Source organism: Bicyclus anynana, chromosome 15, assembly GCF_947172395.1.
Source record: "Bicyclus anynana chromosome 15, ilBicAnyn1.1, whole genome shotgun sequence".
Taxonomy (NCBI): Eukaryota; Metazoa; Arthropoda; class Insecta; order Lepidoptera; family Nymphalidae; genus Bicyclus; species Bicyclus anynana.
In genome coordinates, this window is record NC_069097.1 from 3,865,232 (window position 1) to 3,884,937 (window position 19,706).

The 19,706-nt window shown below is 34.7% G+C and overlaps 1 protein-coding gene across 1 annotated transcript in view; it reads left to right on the plus strand.

Annotated features, from left to right (window-relative positions):
• Positions 1-19,706, plus strand: part of LOC112051663 (activating transcription factor of chaperone) — a 33,113-nt gene that overhangs the window by 10,365 nt on the left and 3,042 nt on the right. The window contains exon 4 of the mRNA XM_024090391.2: positions 5,125-5,292. Coding sequence (XP_023946159.1) covers positions 5,125-5,292 — 168 coding nt within the window. The remainder of the gene's footprint in view (positions 1-5,124; positions 5,293-19,706) is intronic.

Sequence of the window (19,706 nt, forward strand, 5' to 3'; positions counted from 1 at the left end):
GGAGGAGGATGAAAACCCACACTCCTTTCGGTTTCTACACGGCATCGTACCGGAGCGCTAAATCGCTTGGCGGTACGTCTTTGCCGGTAGTGTGGTAACTAGCCACGGCCGAAGCCTCCCACCAGCCAAAATCACTAAGAATTTTGTTTTTCAAAATTTTCAAATGATACACTTGTTTATTTAATGCACGTTCTATTTAAACCTTATAATCTTATCTAAATGACGTTATTATTTGTCGACTGGGCGACAACTAGCCCCCCACAGCTTCACCTCATGTTCTGATAAGCTGCAAGGGTCAATAATTGACACGTTATTTTACAGTTTCATGTATATTTCCAGGCCTTTATTTGCTGCTAAGCATATAGTTACATAATTATGATATCATTAGAAGTATTATAATTATGTTCTCATGTAAATAGATTAATTACATTTCATACTCCTTTATAAGTATATAAGTTTTACTATTTAATTAATCTATAACACTTCAGAAGATTATAGAGTATAGATTACTTCTATATTAATATTATAAAGAGGAAATATTTGATTCTTTGCATTGAAACTACTGAACTGATTTGAAAAATTATTTCACTGTTAGGAAGCTACACTATCCCCGGGCGCTATACCATCATCATCATATCAGCCGATGGACGACCACTGCAGGTCTTTTGTAGGGACTTTCAAAAATCACAATACTGCACCCAGCGAATCCTTGCGACTCGCTTGATGTCGTCAGTCCACCCAGTGTCCACCAGTCTACCAATATAGGCTATATTTTATCCCCGTATCCCTACGGGAACTACCACATGTGAAACCGCGTGGCGTCTGCTAGTTTGTTCATTTGTTAAAGTGTTTTTCAAATTGAATGGTTACGGTGACAGTCGCCTGTATGACATTCATAATACCTACTATTATCGTGAATCGCGGCAATCTTTCAAAAAAGAAACAAACTGTCCTATAGGAAATCAAGCACAGTTTTCACGGATCCCCATGATAACATAAACAGTGTCCCGGTCATATCTGTGTTAGTTATTCTCTTATCTGAAAAGAAAAAAATCTGCTCGCTTTAAGTAAGCGTAGCGATTACGGGATATTAGCATGGTCCAGAGATGACACTGCGGACCCTTATACACATACTCGGACCACAGGTTGGGAAACGATGATCTAGTAACAGGTAGAGATATTTTTTAAATTTGTGTAGATTTTCCTATCGGACTACACTACACCACTTAAATAAATTATAATAATAATTATCCATTCTACTTTTAAATCATTTTAATCTTATACATGATGCAAGTTACCTTCACGTTACCTCAGTTTGGATATCAATAACAGTCAGATTGTGTAAATAATAATTATGAAAAGATTCCAAAAGACAATCCTATTTTTGTTGAAAAGTTCCGTTCAAACATGATAAACTTCCACTATCGCTGTCACGCCATTCAAATTAAATAATCTCAAGACAAATGGTTGCCATGCGAGAAACGTGGGTGTGTCTTGATAATCACTTGCTCTCCGTGTGATTGTGCGCTAAAGAGCTGGGCCTTTAGCCATGTGGCATCTCGATTCTCTTTCTACTAACGCTAACGCTTCGAAAACTAAAATATGTATGGAAATGAGATTTGCTATCGACAGGTCTTTTTATTCTTTACAAGTTAGCCCTTGACTACAATCTCACCTGTAAGTGATGATGCAATCTAAGATGGAAGCGGGCTAACTTGTTAGGAGGAGCATGAAATCCACACCCCTTTCGGTTTCTACACGACGTCGTACCGGAACGCTCAATTGCTTGGCGGTACGTCTTTGTCGGTAGGCGGTGGTAACTAGCCACGGCCAAAGCCTCGAACCAACCCAAGACCTCAGTCTTGTAAGTCCACTGCGCATACCACTGCGCCATGGAGGCCGTCAAAGTCAATTTGATCAAGTTATAAATTGGATCTTTCATTGCCATATATTTTATTAGTTTTCTAAGCGTTAGCGTTTGTAGAAAGAGAATCGACATGCCATATGGCTACATGGCCTTTACATTCGAGCAATGACGTCTTTGTGCGTTCAAAAACATATTTGTTTTCAACTAGTTTAACCTCAGGATCATGTTTTCATATGAGATACCTAAATCACAAAATCATAACTGTTTTTCCATTATTTGTCTTGTTGTTTGTCTTGTTCGATTGAATTTACGCTTGCTATTATGAATATCTGATTTTGTTATTTGTGCGAGCGACGTAGCAACGTATGACATTAAATACTTTATCTAATAACATAAAATAACATGATGTTTAATTCAAACAGAGATTGTTATTTTCGTATGCCCATGAATTTGTATGTTGTATTTTAAAGACTTTGTTCATCTGGTGAATGATAAAATACTCCCTATATATATATATAAATCTTACCACCTTCATTGGAAATTTATAAAATGGGAGATTAAATCGAAAGTTAAATATATTAGAATATCTGTTGTAATTTTTTCATATATTATGTATTTTTTTTTAATTTAGCCAATTATACAAAGAAATGCTGGTCTTGTATTGTATTGGTAATTAATAGATATTGTATTAATTCTGAAATGTTTTCTATCTGTATAAATATCTAGTTCCGTTACAAGTTGATAAACAGAGATAAAAGATAGTATTTTTCTGTAAAACCTATTTTTACCAGTTTTTGTTTAATCAGATAGATAGCTGATTGTTATTTTTATTACTATATTTAGGTAAATTTATTCAAAAATTCGCATAGTGCTCAGTACATAAAGGTCTATCGGTAATTCAGATCAGTTACCTTCTATCACACTCAAATTCACTGACGTTCGTCGTTTATTGAGGGAGACGAGGTAAACTCACACAACGAAAAAACGAAAATATTTAACACCAATAAATATATCCTGTGTCCTTACACTACACACAACTATACATTTTAAATCGTTATACACACATGTGTAATTTTAATACAATGAAATTTCGATTCTATAGACGCAATTTGGATGTACACGTTTGATCACGATGAAATAGCTTTGAGCATAGCAAGGTAGGTCCATAGAAAGAAATTGGTAATTATTAGGCTAATTTTATTTTGTATTATACCTAATCAGTTATTGAATCTAAAATGTTTACAATGTTTCTATTCTTTGATGTACGATAAATTTCGAGTTATAAAAACAACTGTTACAGCATAGCGCAACAGCTGTGTTTGGTTTGTTGCACTTTTTATTATGAGAAGAATCGTTACAAAGTGCTAGTATAGTATAGCAACCGAGAAAATTGTAGGTCGAGCGAGAGGACCCTCAGATAGCCTAAGAAGAAGAGGCAAGAACAGATAAGATTTATCAAGAACAATATATTATCAATATAATTAGGTATATGTTTATATATGAAAAGTTATTGTCACGGCATTATCAAATGAGATTTAAAGCGTTACGACATTACAATGGGCGTTACTTTGACGTAGTGTCGTGCGATATCGTCCGTATATATATTGACGTCTGCGGTCCCTCTTCGTATTTTGTACATTACTTATCTAAGCTCTTTACCTTGAAGCTCCTCCCGTTTATTAACGAGAATTGCACAATTAATTCTCATTACGGCCCGTATCTGTGTATCATTTGATCGTATTGTATAATCGTCGCGTGTATTTCCAAAATGTGTTGCTACAAGAATAATGTGATGTGCGATCTATGTAGAGATTTTCAACTGACTGTTATACAAAGTAAGATCTATTGTATATTTTTTTTTTGTTTTGTTGAATTTGAATAACTTGTTCAATTGAACAGTGCGAAAGTGTTTTGAGTTATTTATTTATTAAATAATTAATATAACATTGGTGTGATTAATAGTGATTTGAATGAAAAGAAATGTATTTAGAAAATAGCAAAAACCACATGTTATGGTTTGACAGTATTATGTTTTTTTATTTTCTGAATTAAAATTTGATTACTCTTCTTTCTCTAAAATTTGATTTCGATTCGACGTTTCTTTAAATTAATCAGTTTTAAAAAAAGTGTGTTTATTTTGATTAGGTTAAGTTAGTATATAAATAAATATTATTATAAAGGAATATTTTTTTTGTATCTTTTCAAGTAAGCTATAAAAGATCTCTGATATTGTTTTTCTAAATATTACAATTGATTTTGAAAGTTGTTCTTTAATGGATAATTTTGCATTACAAATAATTTACAATAATTTAAAGTCAAATTTCAGTTTTTCACTAAGAACTAGTTAGTAATTGTATTATTTTTCAACATTACGAGTATTATAAAATATTGACGCGTGATTTTAAGATTTTTACAATTCATTGATTATGCATTTCTGCATAAAAAGTAGCCTATTCTAAATTATAATCTATTTTTATCTCTGTACCGCATCCAAAACTGTCCAGCAAGTTTAGCGTGACTGAGTTCAAATATCCAAAAAGCTATGAGGGTTCCATACACTTTTTTTTTTGTTTTGAGCTACATACATGCTACTAGTGAATGCGAATAAATGTATTTTGTACTAGCAGACCCGGTTAAGCTTCGCTTTGACTTATGTGCACTTATTCCCTATCCCTACCCTACCCCTACCCTAACCCCTACCTATCCCCTAACCTACCTCTATCTTACTCCTACCCTAATTACACTACCCTATTTTTACCCCATCCTGAAAACTGCTAAAAGTCTCATATAAAATTTCATCCCCAGTTTTACGGAATTAGGGGCGCATTTAAAAAAAATGATGCTCGGTTTTTCTTTGTCACAAATAGTCTGCATACCAATTTTTAGCTTTCTTCCTTGAAATTTGCGGAATGCTCCATACAGACTTCCACCTCCTATTTTAGGGAAGTAGGGGGTTAGAAAGAGACAAAAAGTAGCGTATGTATATACTCCATCCTTTCAACTACGAGTATCTCCACTTAAAAAATCACGTCTATTTGTCGCTCCATTTTGCCGTGAAACACGGACAAACAAACAAACAGATAGACAGACACCCACACACACACACACACATTTACATTCATAATATTACTATAGATATGAATTTGTTAATAATTCTATTTGTGATACAAATATCCATACTGCTACTAGTGTAGGAAGATGTTCCTACTGTTAGTTGCATTAAAATGCAAATAAACGTATTTTCCTTTTGTCAACAGATCTACTAAAGAGTTTCCCCGCCGCTGCACCGAAGATCGACTTCAACAAAATCTTCCAAGATGACTCGTCAAATACAATGTATCCGCCGTCTCCGCCCGAGACAAAGCCAAGTCGAGCCGAACTTGCGAACGATCTTCTGCAGCAGCTGGAAACTCAATGCAAACAAGGTATGTATCAAAATAACTCTTTTTTTTTTAGTCTGCGACATCACCTGATGTTAAATGATGCAGTCTAAGATGGCGGACTTCATTGGACGAGGTACTATACTAAAGCCATACCCATTGTGCACCTGATAGAAACAATCGCATGTAAACATAGAAATTTCAGAGGGCGTGTAAGGAATACATCCTATAAACTGCTGCCTTGTGGCTATCAGATCAAAATGTAGCCTCATGTGCCTAGGTAGTATTACTACTCATACTCTTAAGACCGAAAAAGGGTAATGATGCTTGGCTTTGCAGGACATTTAACACATTTTACAACGTTTCCCTGTGTCTCAATGTGAATTGTAAGTTGTAGGTAGGTTAGGCCTTGTGTGCCTTGCAATTCCACTGGCAACTTTCTTTAGCCTGGAACGTAGCAATGCTGCTTGGTAGAAAGTGGCGATAGTATTTCCTGGAAGAGCTCTGTGCTTTAATTTAATTGTTATAATTATTAAACACATTACAATTAGAACTTGCGTTTTTTCATTTGTGATAAATGAAACCATTCTGTTAAGGGTTAATTACTGAAGTACTTTTTAAATATCCATTCAAAGAGTTCAGTTTAAATTTCGATTCCAAGAGTCGGCAGTTGTTTTAGACATTTTTAGTCAAAAGGTTTTTAGGTCACATACAATATTTTTAAATTAATTTCCCGTATAAAATATGGGCTCAACTATTATGACGAGTATACCTCTTTTGTGATAAAACGGCCAACACTATGACCACTACTTATTTTGATCTTATTCTTAATTATTAATGATCCAATAATATAATATAATCTGAAAACATTCTCCGCTATGAAAAATTCAGTTTATAGTCAAGCTACTGATCACTGATAGATGTAACTAAACCCAAAAAAAAAAATAAAGATAATATAATCCGTCGAATTTATGTTTAGTCTCCAATGCACTGACAAAAACTTCCCATCAATCTAACCGCAAATGAGTTGGTTGCACGCAAACTTTTTCCTTGCAACGTCTATATATTTATAACTAAATTTAAAATAGGGCGCTGATTTTTATTTAATTCATTGCTTTTTTATCTAGACCGTTGATTAGATTTTTTGTCGTGTTTCGTTTAGTTTTAGTTAATGGTGTATAATTATTTTAAATTATAGTAATTACTGAGATTTGTTACTCAACGAATTAAAAAATTAAAGTCGTTTGTTCACGTGAGTTGAACAGTTTATCTATTTTAGTACATTAAGCTAGTTAATTACTATGTGACATTATTAGAGGTGTTCTGTTCTGTGGAGATGTTCTGTTTATACTTTAAATCTCAATAGCTCAATGTTAAAGGGGGGTACTCATTACCGAGAGGTCGTTGGTTCGTTCGTCCCGCTGGACTATTGTTGTACCCACTCCTAACAGTCTTTTTGAACTAGTTGAAGGGGAATGGAAATATTGATCATTAGGAAGTATAGAAAGAAAATATTAGGGGTTTAATTTTCAACTTGCACAATTTGTTGCATATTGATGTTTGAATCAGTATTTGAAACAGCAAACAAAATTTTAGTTGTTATAATAAATCGATCGAAGGTATCGATCTCGTCCCATGTTTTCGTTCTAAACGAAAATCTTCCCCGTGAATCATCCCTGTTTCCTTATTCTTATAACTTGGGTATCTTTAAAAAAAGTGAATAGGCAACTTCTAACCATTCGCTGCCCGCGAGTATTTTATCGGTGATCGTCTGTGTTGAAGAAGCCGACAATCAGGGAATGCGGTTTTAATCTACCGTTGTGAGCCATTTAAAAAATCTTTATATTCCTGTATCGCGCGGAGCATGATACTGTGCTCGCCTATTGCCTTTAGTGGTAGTTATATTTTTTTACATGTCACGTAACGGATACGATGGGCGACCGGTCGTCCATTTAGGAGTCAAATGGCTAGGCAAGAGTGTCCCAAGACTATATCTACACTTATCATCAGATGAGATCATGGCAAACGCAAGACTATCTTGGTTAAAAAAATGATTTTGTTGTTATACCACACGTTCTGGTGCAAAAGTTGATAGTTGTGAATAAAAAAACACAACTTATTCTGATTGGCGCCACAGTAATGGGCTTGGTTATAATAATGCATTTAATAGGGCCGCCTCTGCGTTTGCGGACTGCATTTATAAATATTACAACCCAAATTCTTAATTAATTTGACCCTGTAGGTAAGTTTTGTAATTTTAATGAAAATACGTGACTTAATCGATACTATTTTTCTAATTTGTAAGAGCATAATATACTTCAATCCAGAAATAAAGATTTATTCCAATATAGGTATGTATATCAATTTTATTTAATGCATTTTTTGTTAGCGCGTTTACATTTTATGTTACAAAAAAAAATCATTCGGTCTATTTGATGAAACGAATTAGATTACCTCAAACTTGCGCCATACTGTACTGTACATGCAGTTTGTTGGCTATTGCGGCAATATCCAAGAAAAAAAAATTGCATAACATAATAAATCTGTAGAGAGGTCAATTCTGTACATGAAATATATCTATCAGAGGGTGATTAGTGATCGATACTGATGCCCAAAATGCAATCAGTAATTTTTTCCCCTCTGACAGACAGACAGACAGTGTCTTTAGAAATAAAAAATACTCGACGGGTTTCAACGAAATTTAGTACAATTATTCTTCATACTCCTAGGCAGGTTATAGTATACTTTTCATCACGCTACACTATCAACAGGAGCAGAGCAGTGAAGGGAAATGTTGCTAAAACGAGAGAAGTTACTCCATTTTACAGCGGTACTACTGTAAGGGCTGGATTAAGGTCTAAGGCAGACAAAGCCGCGGGCATCCGCTATCCTTCAATATAACTGAGATTTGCATGAAACTACGTCAAAAATATTATTGAGTCCTTATGCTAAAACGAGAGAAGTTACTCCATTTTTACAGCGATACTACTGTAAGGGCTGGATTAAGGTCTAAGGGCAGACGAAGTCGCGGGCGTCGGCTAGTCTTCAATATAACTGAGATTTGCATGAGACTACGTCAAAAATATTATTGAGTCCTTATCTCGGCGCTAAGATACAAAGGACACACCCCTGATCTGGTTTACGGTCGAGTCACGAACGTGGCGCGTGATCCGCTCGACTTATCGATAACTTGTAATTAATAACCATTGGAAATATTGCCGAGATTATGTGTTACGTATAAGGTCTCATTAATTTGGTTTAATCAGCTATTGCTCACCGATCACTTGTCCGTTTAGTCCAGTAATATTATGGGGAAAAATTCCTAATGAGCTGAATTTTTGTATACACCTTTATTACGGTGTTATTATAAAGATGTGAAAATCATATACATCGATATCGTGCCGGCTAAAAAAGTTACAAACGTCACGTAAATCAGTTTTTCGCAAATATTTCGCGACCTATTGCTCGGAGGTCAATAGAGGTTATTATAAAAATCCTCTAGTTTGTAGACAATTTTATGTTCCTCATAAAATTGTCTTCAAACTGCAGTTTTTCTGTAAAATTAACGGTTTTCGGATTTTCCCCAGTTCGGGAGTTTAAAATGTCTGAAATTACTGGACTAGTTATACACGATCTCTTTATGACACGTGTCTGTGTTGTACTAGAAAATAATGGCTAACCAATTATCTTGCTTCTCATTTGTGAAATACAATTTGTCACATTATTAGCCTTTTATTAATTTCCCATCCCATTAGAGTTGGCTTTGTTAGTTTAGATCAGAGGTCCCTAAACTGTTTTCTCTCATATAGGATCTTTTGAAATTAAACTGGTGGATTCTCTGCAGCTGCATTTCTACCATTTTCTAAAATTCGACGAAATAGGTATGTGAAAGTATAAAATTTTGTTTTGTTAGTTTAGAGGTACCCAAACTGTTTTCTCTCATAGATCACTTTTGAAATCCAGCTGGTTCTGGTGGATCGCTTGCAGCTGCATTTCTACCATTGTCCAAAATTCAACAAAATGTGATAAAATTTCATGTTCCTCGCTTACCTACCAATAATTGTGAACTTGCTTTTTTTGTCATGCCAAAGTAAGCCCCTGTTCAGTGCCCCGTACACCCCCAAACAATAATTAATTTTTGTACAATCTACATTTTTTGTAGATGCAAAGTATTTATTTAAATCAGCTATGTATTAATACTTATTTATTGTAATTTGTTATCACTATGCAAAAGCTCTAAAATTTAGACCACCATCGAGAACTACAAGAAGAGGTTTAGTTGTCGGCTTTTTGTTAAATTAGGGTCTGTAACCAAAGTAACTTGTAACTTTTTAACGTAAACGAATCTGTTTGTTGCCCAATTTAATTTGAACGTTTATTGCTTATGAGTTACATAATATTGTAGCTCAATAAGATATTTTTGATTTCATTTCGAATCGGCGCTTGTAGTGAAACAATGCAACTTTTACTTTATAGTTACAGTTCGAGTTGTGTTGCAAGCTAAATAGCAAATTAGTATGCGCTAGCCCCGCGGCCCGCGCGCCGAGGCAAAGGACCGGGGGGAAAGGCGCGGACGGTTCGCGGTGACATTGCGCGCGCACGCGCACGCAACCACTCAGTCGAAGCGTGTCTCGCGCCGCGACAACTGGTTCCGTCAACCCGTGACAATAAATTCGATCCGCGCAGCACATTGCGGGCGCTCGCGCTCGTCTCGCGCCCTATGCCCGCCAACGTCGCCGCGACTCCTGGACGCCGTTAGAATGAAGTACCACTATCGCTGCATTTGGAACAAGGAGATAGTGTTCAATTCACAGAAACTTGTCAAAAGACGTTAGGTCCAAGTGCCCCGCGCTGAACTTTTACCGACGACCATCGCTCGCTCCACGAGGAATCCAGTCTATGCAATACCACTGCCCATTTAATCGTATAGAAATAACCCTAGAACTGTATTATAGCAGTAAGACTAATAGAGCCCTATTGTTTGTTACTACGTATTGGACTTCGTGATGGCACTTGCAGATCTGTATGCTGGTACGTGTTTTGGTCTAAGAAATGTGTCAATGTTAGATCGATTGTTTCGATCATGTCGTTTGTGAAGCATGTTCAACTGGTCTCAAGGCCTCAACGCTCTAATTCCTCGTGTTGTTGTTGTTTTCTGATATAACGCTGACCACTACTTAACTTTATTAAAAGTATATTAATCACCTTGCTCTACAATGTAACTTAGTTGTGAAACTGTATTAAATATTTCAAGTAATTCATAAAACGAAAGGTTTGGTGCAGTTTTGTAGTGTACTTGTTTCGCAGTAAACTTGTTTACGTTATTGATAGTTGATACATACCTGTTTAGTTATTTCCCGCCTTGAAATTCCATTTATTATATTACTAGTATAAACTACATTTATATCTAGAACATATTTGTTCTTCTATGCACTGTTTTGATTTATATTTCTATGTCTTATACAAGGGAATCAATCTTGACATAGATGATTACTTTGTAATCAGGAATACAATTGATTCCTTTTTGTGCTATACAAGTCTCAAAGTCTATTATCATCGTTCAAGTCAGTTTTTAATTTGTGTGCCTAATACAGTAAACAAAGCTAAAAGATTAGACAGTTCGAGTAGGAATTGCATTTGTAAAGGTTCTGTACATTTTCAAGTTTACAACTTTTAGTTTATGTTGAGGTTATAATATGAAGGTTGTTGGTTTGTTATTTATAATAGTATACGCTACTTTCACTGTAATCTACAACCTTCATACTATTTCGGCGACATTTTACGTGATAATAGGTATATGCTTTATAATCCCACATCCTTCATTTATTTTTGTAACTGAACGCGAAAGCTCTTTATATCTACACTAATAATATAAAGAGGAAATATTTGTATTAAGGAAATATATGTTGTATGTAATGCATAAACTCAGAAACTACTAGATGGATTCGAAAAATTATTTCAGCATTAGAAGGCTACATTGTCAAAGAGTAACTTAAGTAAGTAACTTCTATCTCCATATTCCCATGGGAACTATGCGGGTGAAACCGCGAGGTGCTGCTAGCTTTCTAATATATTGCTTGAAGTAACAGTCAAAACATACCAAAAAAACAGAACCCACAAAAAAATAAGAATTTATAAATAGACCGGAGCTACGAATTGGATCCAGGATTTTTTACAAAAGCAACACAAGTACGAAAGAGCATCCTACTGTATTATATTTTGTATTTGCCAAATATATGACAAAAATAGTCTTTATTAACAAAGTTTTTTGACAAAGTCTCCGTTTATTTTCTTTTACGGTGTACGGAACCCTAAAACCAGTATTTAGAATTTGCTAGAATATACAAGTCCATATTTTGCTGCCAAAGCTAAATATAAATAATATACCTTACGTATTCTAGTATTTATTTATCATGTTTTTCTATGTTATACTGGTTTTTGACATAAACTGGTAGCAATATAGGGTTATAAAGGTTTTATTATTGTAATTTATTCATAAAATAATATGCAACTATTATAGCCGTATTATTCAGTGCATAATAACTCCAACTTATTTAGCAATGCATATGACGCCCATGCGTAATTTGCAGAATCAGGATTCACGTGGCTCAAAAGTATGACACTGCTAAAAACTGTATACACGCAGTAAATGTTTTGTTTCGAATTTAGGACTACATACTTTTTTTTCTATTCTGTCTTTATCAGAATTCATTGACGAAACGTATTTCATAATATAAAATTACTTGCTTTTGCAAGCCTTTATTTTATGCAGGAGAATCATCTCTTTAGCAAAAAAAATTGTGGATGATAAGTACCTACATATTATCTGTTACTTTTTCTGTAGTCTGTACCTAGAATATTGTTATGCTGGTTGAGTAGTTAAAGTAGAGAAGTAACAAACATACAAATTTACATGTGCATTTATAATATTATTAGGATTCGTTATCAGCTCATATTCGGCTCACTGCTGAGCTCGAGTCTCCTCTCAGAATGAGAGGGGTTAGACCAATAGTCCACCACGCTGGCTTAATGCGGATTGGCGGATTTCAAACACGCAGATAATTAAGAAAACTATCTGGTATGCAGGTTTCCTCACGATGTTTTCCTTCACCGTTTGAGACACGTGATATAATGCACACAACTGAAAAGTTAGAGGTGTATCCGCCGGACTGGATTCGAACACACATCCTCCGGAATCGGAGGCAGAGGTCATATCCACTGGATTAGTTAGGAATATTAAGTACCAATTTGAGGATGTTTAAATTATACAGCCTTTTAAATATGACTTCCGTAGTTAAATACCATATCCAAAGACTAGACTATAAGAATTCCGTGTCGCATTTCTTTATCTTAATTTATAATGTTGTAGTTATTTTTCTACGTGCAGTGTAATATGTATGCAATTGCAAATAATTAATAATAATTATTATTATAGACGGCGGTGATAGAGCTTTGAAAGCTTTTACTCTTAGCTTTAAAACTTCTAATAGAGTAGTTCAGTACTCCTACATGCTTTTTGCCTACTTAGAAAGGAAAGGTCTCATTGATTGTAAACAATAACAATGGTTAAAAGGTAAAAGGTACTGAACCCTCAAGGCGCCTTATCAGCGTGCGCTTAATATCTCAACTACGAGTATGTATTACTAACAGTTTTACGCGATTTTATGCGTCTTTGTCTCTACTAGAAATTGTAAATAGATAGCTATGCCATCGTGGATTTTTTTTCTAGATTATAAAAAACATACCAATCAAATTGAGAACCTCCTCCTTTTTGAAGTCGGTTAAAGAGAAATAACTATAAATAGATAGTAGATAAAAGGGATTAGGCATCGTTTATGATGAATACTCCCAAGCGGCTTGACTTTTTCGGCTTTTCCAACAATTATCGTCTTATTTCAACATTTGCTAAGAGCTCTTTGTCTTATAAAATGTACCTACACAGTATCAGTGTAGTAGTTTCCGTTCTACATGGATAAAATTTCATTTCATTTCAAAATATAGCCTGTATGTTACTGCTTATTATGCTTCTAATTCTAAAGGTTTTTTTAAAATCAGTCGAGTAGTTTTTGAGTTAAATCGTGACAAACAAACATACCTCTTTATAATATAAGTTTAGACAACTCTAGTTTTTGATCAGTTTGTTACTTTGTTAATGCAACAATGTGTACGTGGAAGTAAAGTAAACTTTCCACGCTTGTGCGACGACTGTTTTGATAAACCAGTTAGTTCACAAGGCGACCTCGTTCGCTGCTCGATCGACAATAGGGATGATGACAGTTTTTTAAATTGTATATAAATTAAGAGTATACTAATAGTAAAGCAATTTTGTAAATGGAACAGGGTATCTGCGATCATTACTTTCGGAGCTACAGGGATTTAAAGAGTCAGATTTGCGGCGCTGCCGCGGATCCCTGGAAAACGCCCCATACAAAATGGCTCGAAAAAATGACGTCATAGGCATGTAATGGTCGTTAGATTTGTATGCGCGTTCAAACAAAATTACTAATATCTTTGTTATTTGTGCGTTTATCTTTATAGTTCATAAATTAAAAAATGTCACATTTAATGTAAGGAAGCTAAAACTGTATGAATTTTCATCTAATTACGATAAAAAAATTTTAGTAGTTTTTGAAATTTTATAATCTCATTTATTTTGCAAATATCCAGACAATCTTTGCTTTTTATATATAAATTAGTTAACATTGACCCTATTTACCCGAATGTATCATAAAAATCAATATATTCAAACCTAGTCATCATCCCCATTAAAGCGACTTATTGGCTACTTATTTTCAATCCTACGCGTTGATATAGCTCTGACCTGCCCGTAGTGAAGCAAGGCGATCGCTTTGATTCTTTGCTCTTACAGTGCCGGTCAACGCATTGTGTATTTGCGCATCATCTCAGACTAATTACATAGGGACTTGGTCTTATTTAAATGTATTTTATAATCAAATAAGATAATTAGTATATTAGTAGTTTTGGGTTATTGAGGTCTATTCGCTTAAGAAGTCTTTAATATTATAGAAGCAATTTTTCAATTAATATTAAGCATTTATAGCAAAAAAAAAAATTTTAGGGCAATTTCGTAGCTACCATAGGCCCTCGAATCCTTACCAAAAAATCTTAATGGGACTGAACTTTTGAAAATTTCATTCCATTATTATCAAAATACCTATGATAGGATGCCAACGCTGTTGAGAGAAATTCGAAAGTTATATATTTAACTAGCGGATGCCGGCGACTTCGGGGGGACCAATGGATTTTTCCGGGATAAAAAGTAGCCTATGTGTTAATACAGAGTGAAATCTATTTTCATTCTAAATTTCAGCCAAATCGCCGCAAAATTGATAAAGTTTTATACAAACTTTCATCACCTATTTCATCCCCTTGGGGGTAGAATTGATCAAAATCCTTTCTTAGCGGATGCCTACGTCATGACATCTACCTGCATGCCAAATTTCAGCCCGATCCGACCAGTGGTTTGGGCTGTGCGTTGATAGATCACTATGTCAGTCAGTCACCTTTGAGTTTTATTATATTTTTATATTTAGATATTTTTACTGGAGAACACCTAACTAGTTTAGCTTTAGATAGTACATAGTGGGGGCCCATTTTTTTATTTACACCCTTGGTTACCTAGCTGCGCCACTGATTAAGGGGTCTTTGTCCATTAGAAATGTGGCATAGTTTTGTGCGACGTAGAATGATTTTATTCCTTATTTATCTGGCGCTTGAGGCTGAGGGCAGTTGCGGTGAACTCTACAGATTGTGAAGTTTATCTGCGGGTCACTTGTTACTTTGCACCCCTTCGCTGTTTAGTCGCCGTCGCCTACATGTAGTGTACATATCTATACCAATATCATCTTGTAAATGCAACTGGCAGATGTCCCGCGGTTTCACCCACTTAGGTCCCGTCCCTGTTTGAATAGGGGGATAAAATATAGCCTGTAACACTCACTAGTGACGTGGCTTTCAATTGGAAAAAGAGTTTTCAAAGTCATTTCAGTAGATCCAAAGACCCTGCGACCCACACAATCTTTATAATATTAGTATAGATAAAGAATTTATCTAACTATCTATTTAATATTGTAAATGCGAAAAAAACTGTCTGTGTCTGTTACGTTGTCTCGTCTACTGAAATAATTTTCATGGAAATTTATGGAACAGAAATCCATCCAGGATTTCTGTTTAAAGATAGACTAGCTGACGCCGCGCGGTTTTACCCGCCTAGTTTCCGTTCCCGTAGGAATACGGGGATAATATATCCTATAGCCTTCCTCGATAAATGGGCTATCTAACACTGAAAGAATTTGTCAAATCGGACTAGTAGTTCCTGAGATTAGCGCGTTCAATCACTGGTTTTACTTTAATTAAAAGTAGTTATCTTGTAAGCTTAGAATAACTTGTGGTTACCCACTGGCCTCTTTTACAATAATATTTAAAGGTCTTAATTGTAACTGGTCGCCCTTCGCTCTGAGACAATGTAAGCAATAACAAGTTAAAAGACATAACGGCATTAACTCTTAAGCTTGTGAAAGTGATTGGTTTTAATACAAACACCCTAAAAAGGGCATTTGATAAAAACGATATAATATTTAAAAACAAGCATATGAATGCAATCTCACCTGCGGGGCCATTCTGTAATGATGTTATGTATAACCCGCAAGTGCGAGATTCGAATTTATCTCTAATTCTCTTTGTCTAACACGAACTAAAGAAAGAGAAAAATACAGGTAATTTTGAAACTCGCACTTGCGAGTTATACAAAACATCATTACAGAATAGCCCTGCTGATGTTAGATGGTGTGGAAGTCCAACAGGGTTTGTACTCAGGAATATATTTCAGCTAAACATTTATGGCATTATCTATATCTATACTATGACTGACCCCATGAGTTTTTCAGTAACGTCGTATAGGAACGTCATATCCATTGGCGTTTCTTTGAGACACTTGAATGGTATGCTAGCTACGGCTGAAGTGTACCAAAATTGTCAAGTTATTGTATTTAAGAAAATATAAAATGATCTCAATCAGAAGTGCCTAGTTAGTTTACAAGTACTGGAATAATATTTGATTCTTAAGCTATAGTAATAAAATTTATTTGTTACACGTTTTATTTACAAAATTATTCTATTCTGTTTAAAATAACAGAAGTAAGAGTGAACTCTACGAAAGAATCATATTCAAACTCCAGACGAAATGGTTCTCAATTACGTTCAATTGACAGTATAGTATGTGGCGCAGCCAGATTGTCGATGTAGTTAATGGACTAAGGGCCTGTCAATGTCAGACCTGCCTCATTTTTATAAAAGCTGTAAGTTTGTCAGCTTGTGCTCTTTCCATAGATATCTAAGTAAAAGTTTTATAAAAATCTTGAAAGTTCCTTCAAATGTATCCCGTTCTCAACCATCTCGTAAGTATGAGAGGCAACTAGGGAATTTTCACCATGGTGGCCTTGGGAGGAATACTCAATTGTCCAAGTATAAAAACATTTTTCATATTTTTTATGAGATATTTTGAAAAATCATGTCCCAGTCGTCAGACATTTGTGTCAACCCTTCGCTATAGACCCTTAAAGTTTTTATCTTTAAGATGGTGTTTTTCGAAGTATCGCCGTGATCCAAGTGACTGGCGACTATAAAAAACAAATAACAAAAATGAAAATATTATTCATTTGCAAAAATGATTACAAAACCAAGTAGTCGATTGCCTGTGGTACCTATACAGGATGGCCTGTATAGTAGACTGTCGTAATATTTCTCAAAATTATATCAAGGGAAATTTAAAAAAACATACGCTTTACACTTGGACGGTTGAAACCGGCTACATCCCAAAGCCGCCAAACAAACTATACTTGCCTCTCATACTTACGAGATGGTAGAGTATGGGCTGACATTTGAATGAACTTTAAGATTTTTATAAAATGAGGATGGTCTAGTTGCGATAGGCTCCTGTTCTATAATAAAAATACCCGTCGATTATATTGCCGCACAAATCGTTCTACATATTATCACATTCATCATTAAGTGTATGTTTATGTGGTTTATTGCGTTTCACATTTTATAAGGAAAATCAACATGAAAACGTTTTAATGTCATATAAATATGCGTGCAGTATTAATAACAAGTAATCTTTGTTGTTATTGTATCTCTGGATCACGCCCACAACCTTTTCGTCCACGTGGTGCATATTTCCGTATTTTATCAAAATAACATATATTTTCCTTATACCTATTAAATAGATAAAAAAATTAGGGTATATTTGACTGTAGGTAGACTCAAATCTACTTTTCCCATCAAAAATTGTGTTTTTTAAAGCAATAAGTATCGCTATTTAGCTAAAGTTAGGTGATATATGGCCGGGCACAATAAATATTTAAGTTATAACTTGACCTAACTTTAGATTTCGGCAAATACTCGTACTTATCAAATTTATATACACGGTTTGATTGAATGAGCAATTAGGAATTATCATATGAAAATTATATATTCTTAATCACTTGATTTATTTATTTCATGAAAACATTTGAGAAATGATAAATTGTAAATTGATGGATATAAATTAAAAATTATTAATTTTACCTTATTCTACAACTTTGTAACAATTGGTAATTCGTTTTAATAACAGCTATTGTTAAGGCAAAAGAAAATGTTTTCTTTTTTTTAATTCAGTCATTAATTATGATTTGAGCCTCGCTATGGTAATTGAATTCGTAATGTAACCCTATTATATTCATAAATAGAGCAAAATATTAATAATTAATTTTGTAATTATTAATATTTTGCTCTATTTATGAATATAATAGGGTTACATTACGAATTCAATTACCATAGCGAGGCTCAAATCATAATTAATGACAATTGATTTTCTTTTGCGGCGTAACGATTGTTCGCCAGTAATTGATTTGTTATTTATGGTGTTTTGCTGAGCGTGCAACATGAGATTATGTTTTGTATCCAGCGATACTTTTACATTCAAAATGCTTACATTCGCTTATTAAGAATTTATTGAATATTATAAATGCGAAAGTTTATATGTATGTCTGTTTGGATGTTTGATATTCTTTAACGCCGCAACTACTTAACTTCAATTTCGCTGAAATTCAAAACGAAGATAGATTGTACCCTGGATTAACACATAGGCTACTTTTCATCCCGGAAAATCTATAGTTCCCGCGGGATTTGTGAAAAGTGAATTCCACGCGGATGAAGTCGCGGGCGTCTGCTAAAAAGTATATGATAAAACAAAGCCTCTGCCTTCTTGACTGTTCAACTAGAGAACGGATTTTCATGCCGTGTTCACCAATAGAATATTTATTAGGAAGTTTCTGGTATTTACTCGTAGTTTGCCCAGAATGACGATAAATGGAAGTGTCGGAAATAGTAAAAACCGCATAAGAGTTATCATAGAAACGCTGCCTAATATGCCCTTCGAGATATAAAAAATCATGCATTGTTCCTTCCTCTAATAACGATCTAAATAAAAGTCCGTGATGGCATCCTTTAATAAGGATAACTTTCTATACCTATTTTATCTTCAGATAATAGTGACGTTTAAAGAAACTTTACATATGACAAATGACTAGCCTTTATCCGCGGTTTCTTTTGCGTTAAAATTAAACTCAATGGCAGGCAAATTTGCTCTATCTGTTCTCTGTACTTTTTTCATGATGAAATCCCAAACAACGCGTAATAAAGCCACGATGGTCGGTTGAAGACTTGAAAGCTTAACAAATAAGCAAAAATACTCCCATTCCATTTCGTATTAAGGATTAAGACTAGCTGTATCCAGCGACTTGTGTTCGTCATCAACCTATATTCGGCTCACTGCTGAGCTCGAGTCTCCTCTCAGAATGAGAGGGGTTAGGCCAATAGTCCACCACGCTGGCCCAATGCGGATTGTGCAGACTTCACACACGCAAAGAATTAAGATAATTCTCTGGTGTGCAGGTTTCCTCACGATGTTTTCCTTCACCGATTGAGACACGTGATATTTAATTTCTTAAAATGCACACAATTGAAAAGTTAGAGGTGCATGCTCCGGACCGGATTCGAACCCACACCCTCCGGAATCGGAGGCAGAGGTCATATCCACTGGGCTATCACAGCTCTTTTGTTACAATGCCACAAAACGTTTTTGGGAATGTTTAGAACAAAAAATTGTTAATACGAGTATGAGCATATTATTATTTATACCTACTGATTGCTTATCTAGTTGTTTGTCTAACTATACCCAACACAAATAAAATTTTAAAGTTAAATATTTCTTATCAGGGTTTGAGGTTTAAAGAACAATTTTCATGTTAGGGAAATCCCTTAGTAAATTATTGATAGCTAATTATTATTATTAGTAGTAATTCATTCAACATAAACAAGTCTCATCAAATATTATTAATTATTGTTGTTACGTAAAAGGGGGGTTTCTTTTTCGCATTCTGTGGGTTAAAACCACGATT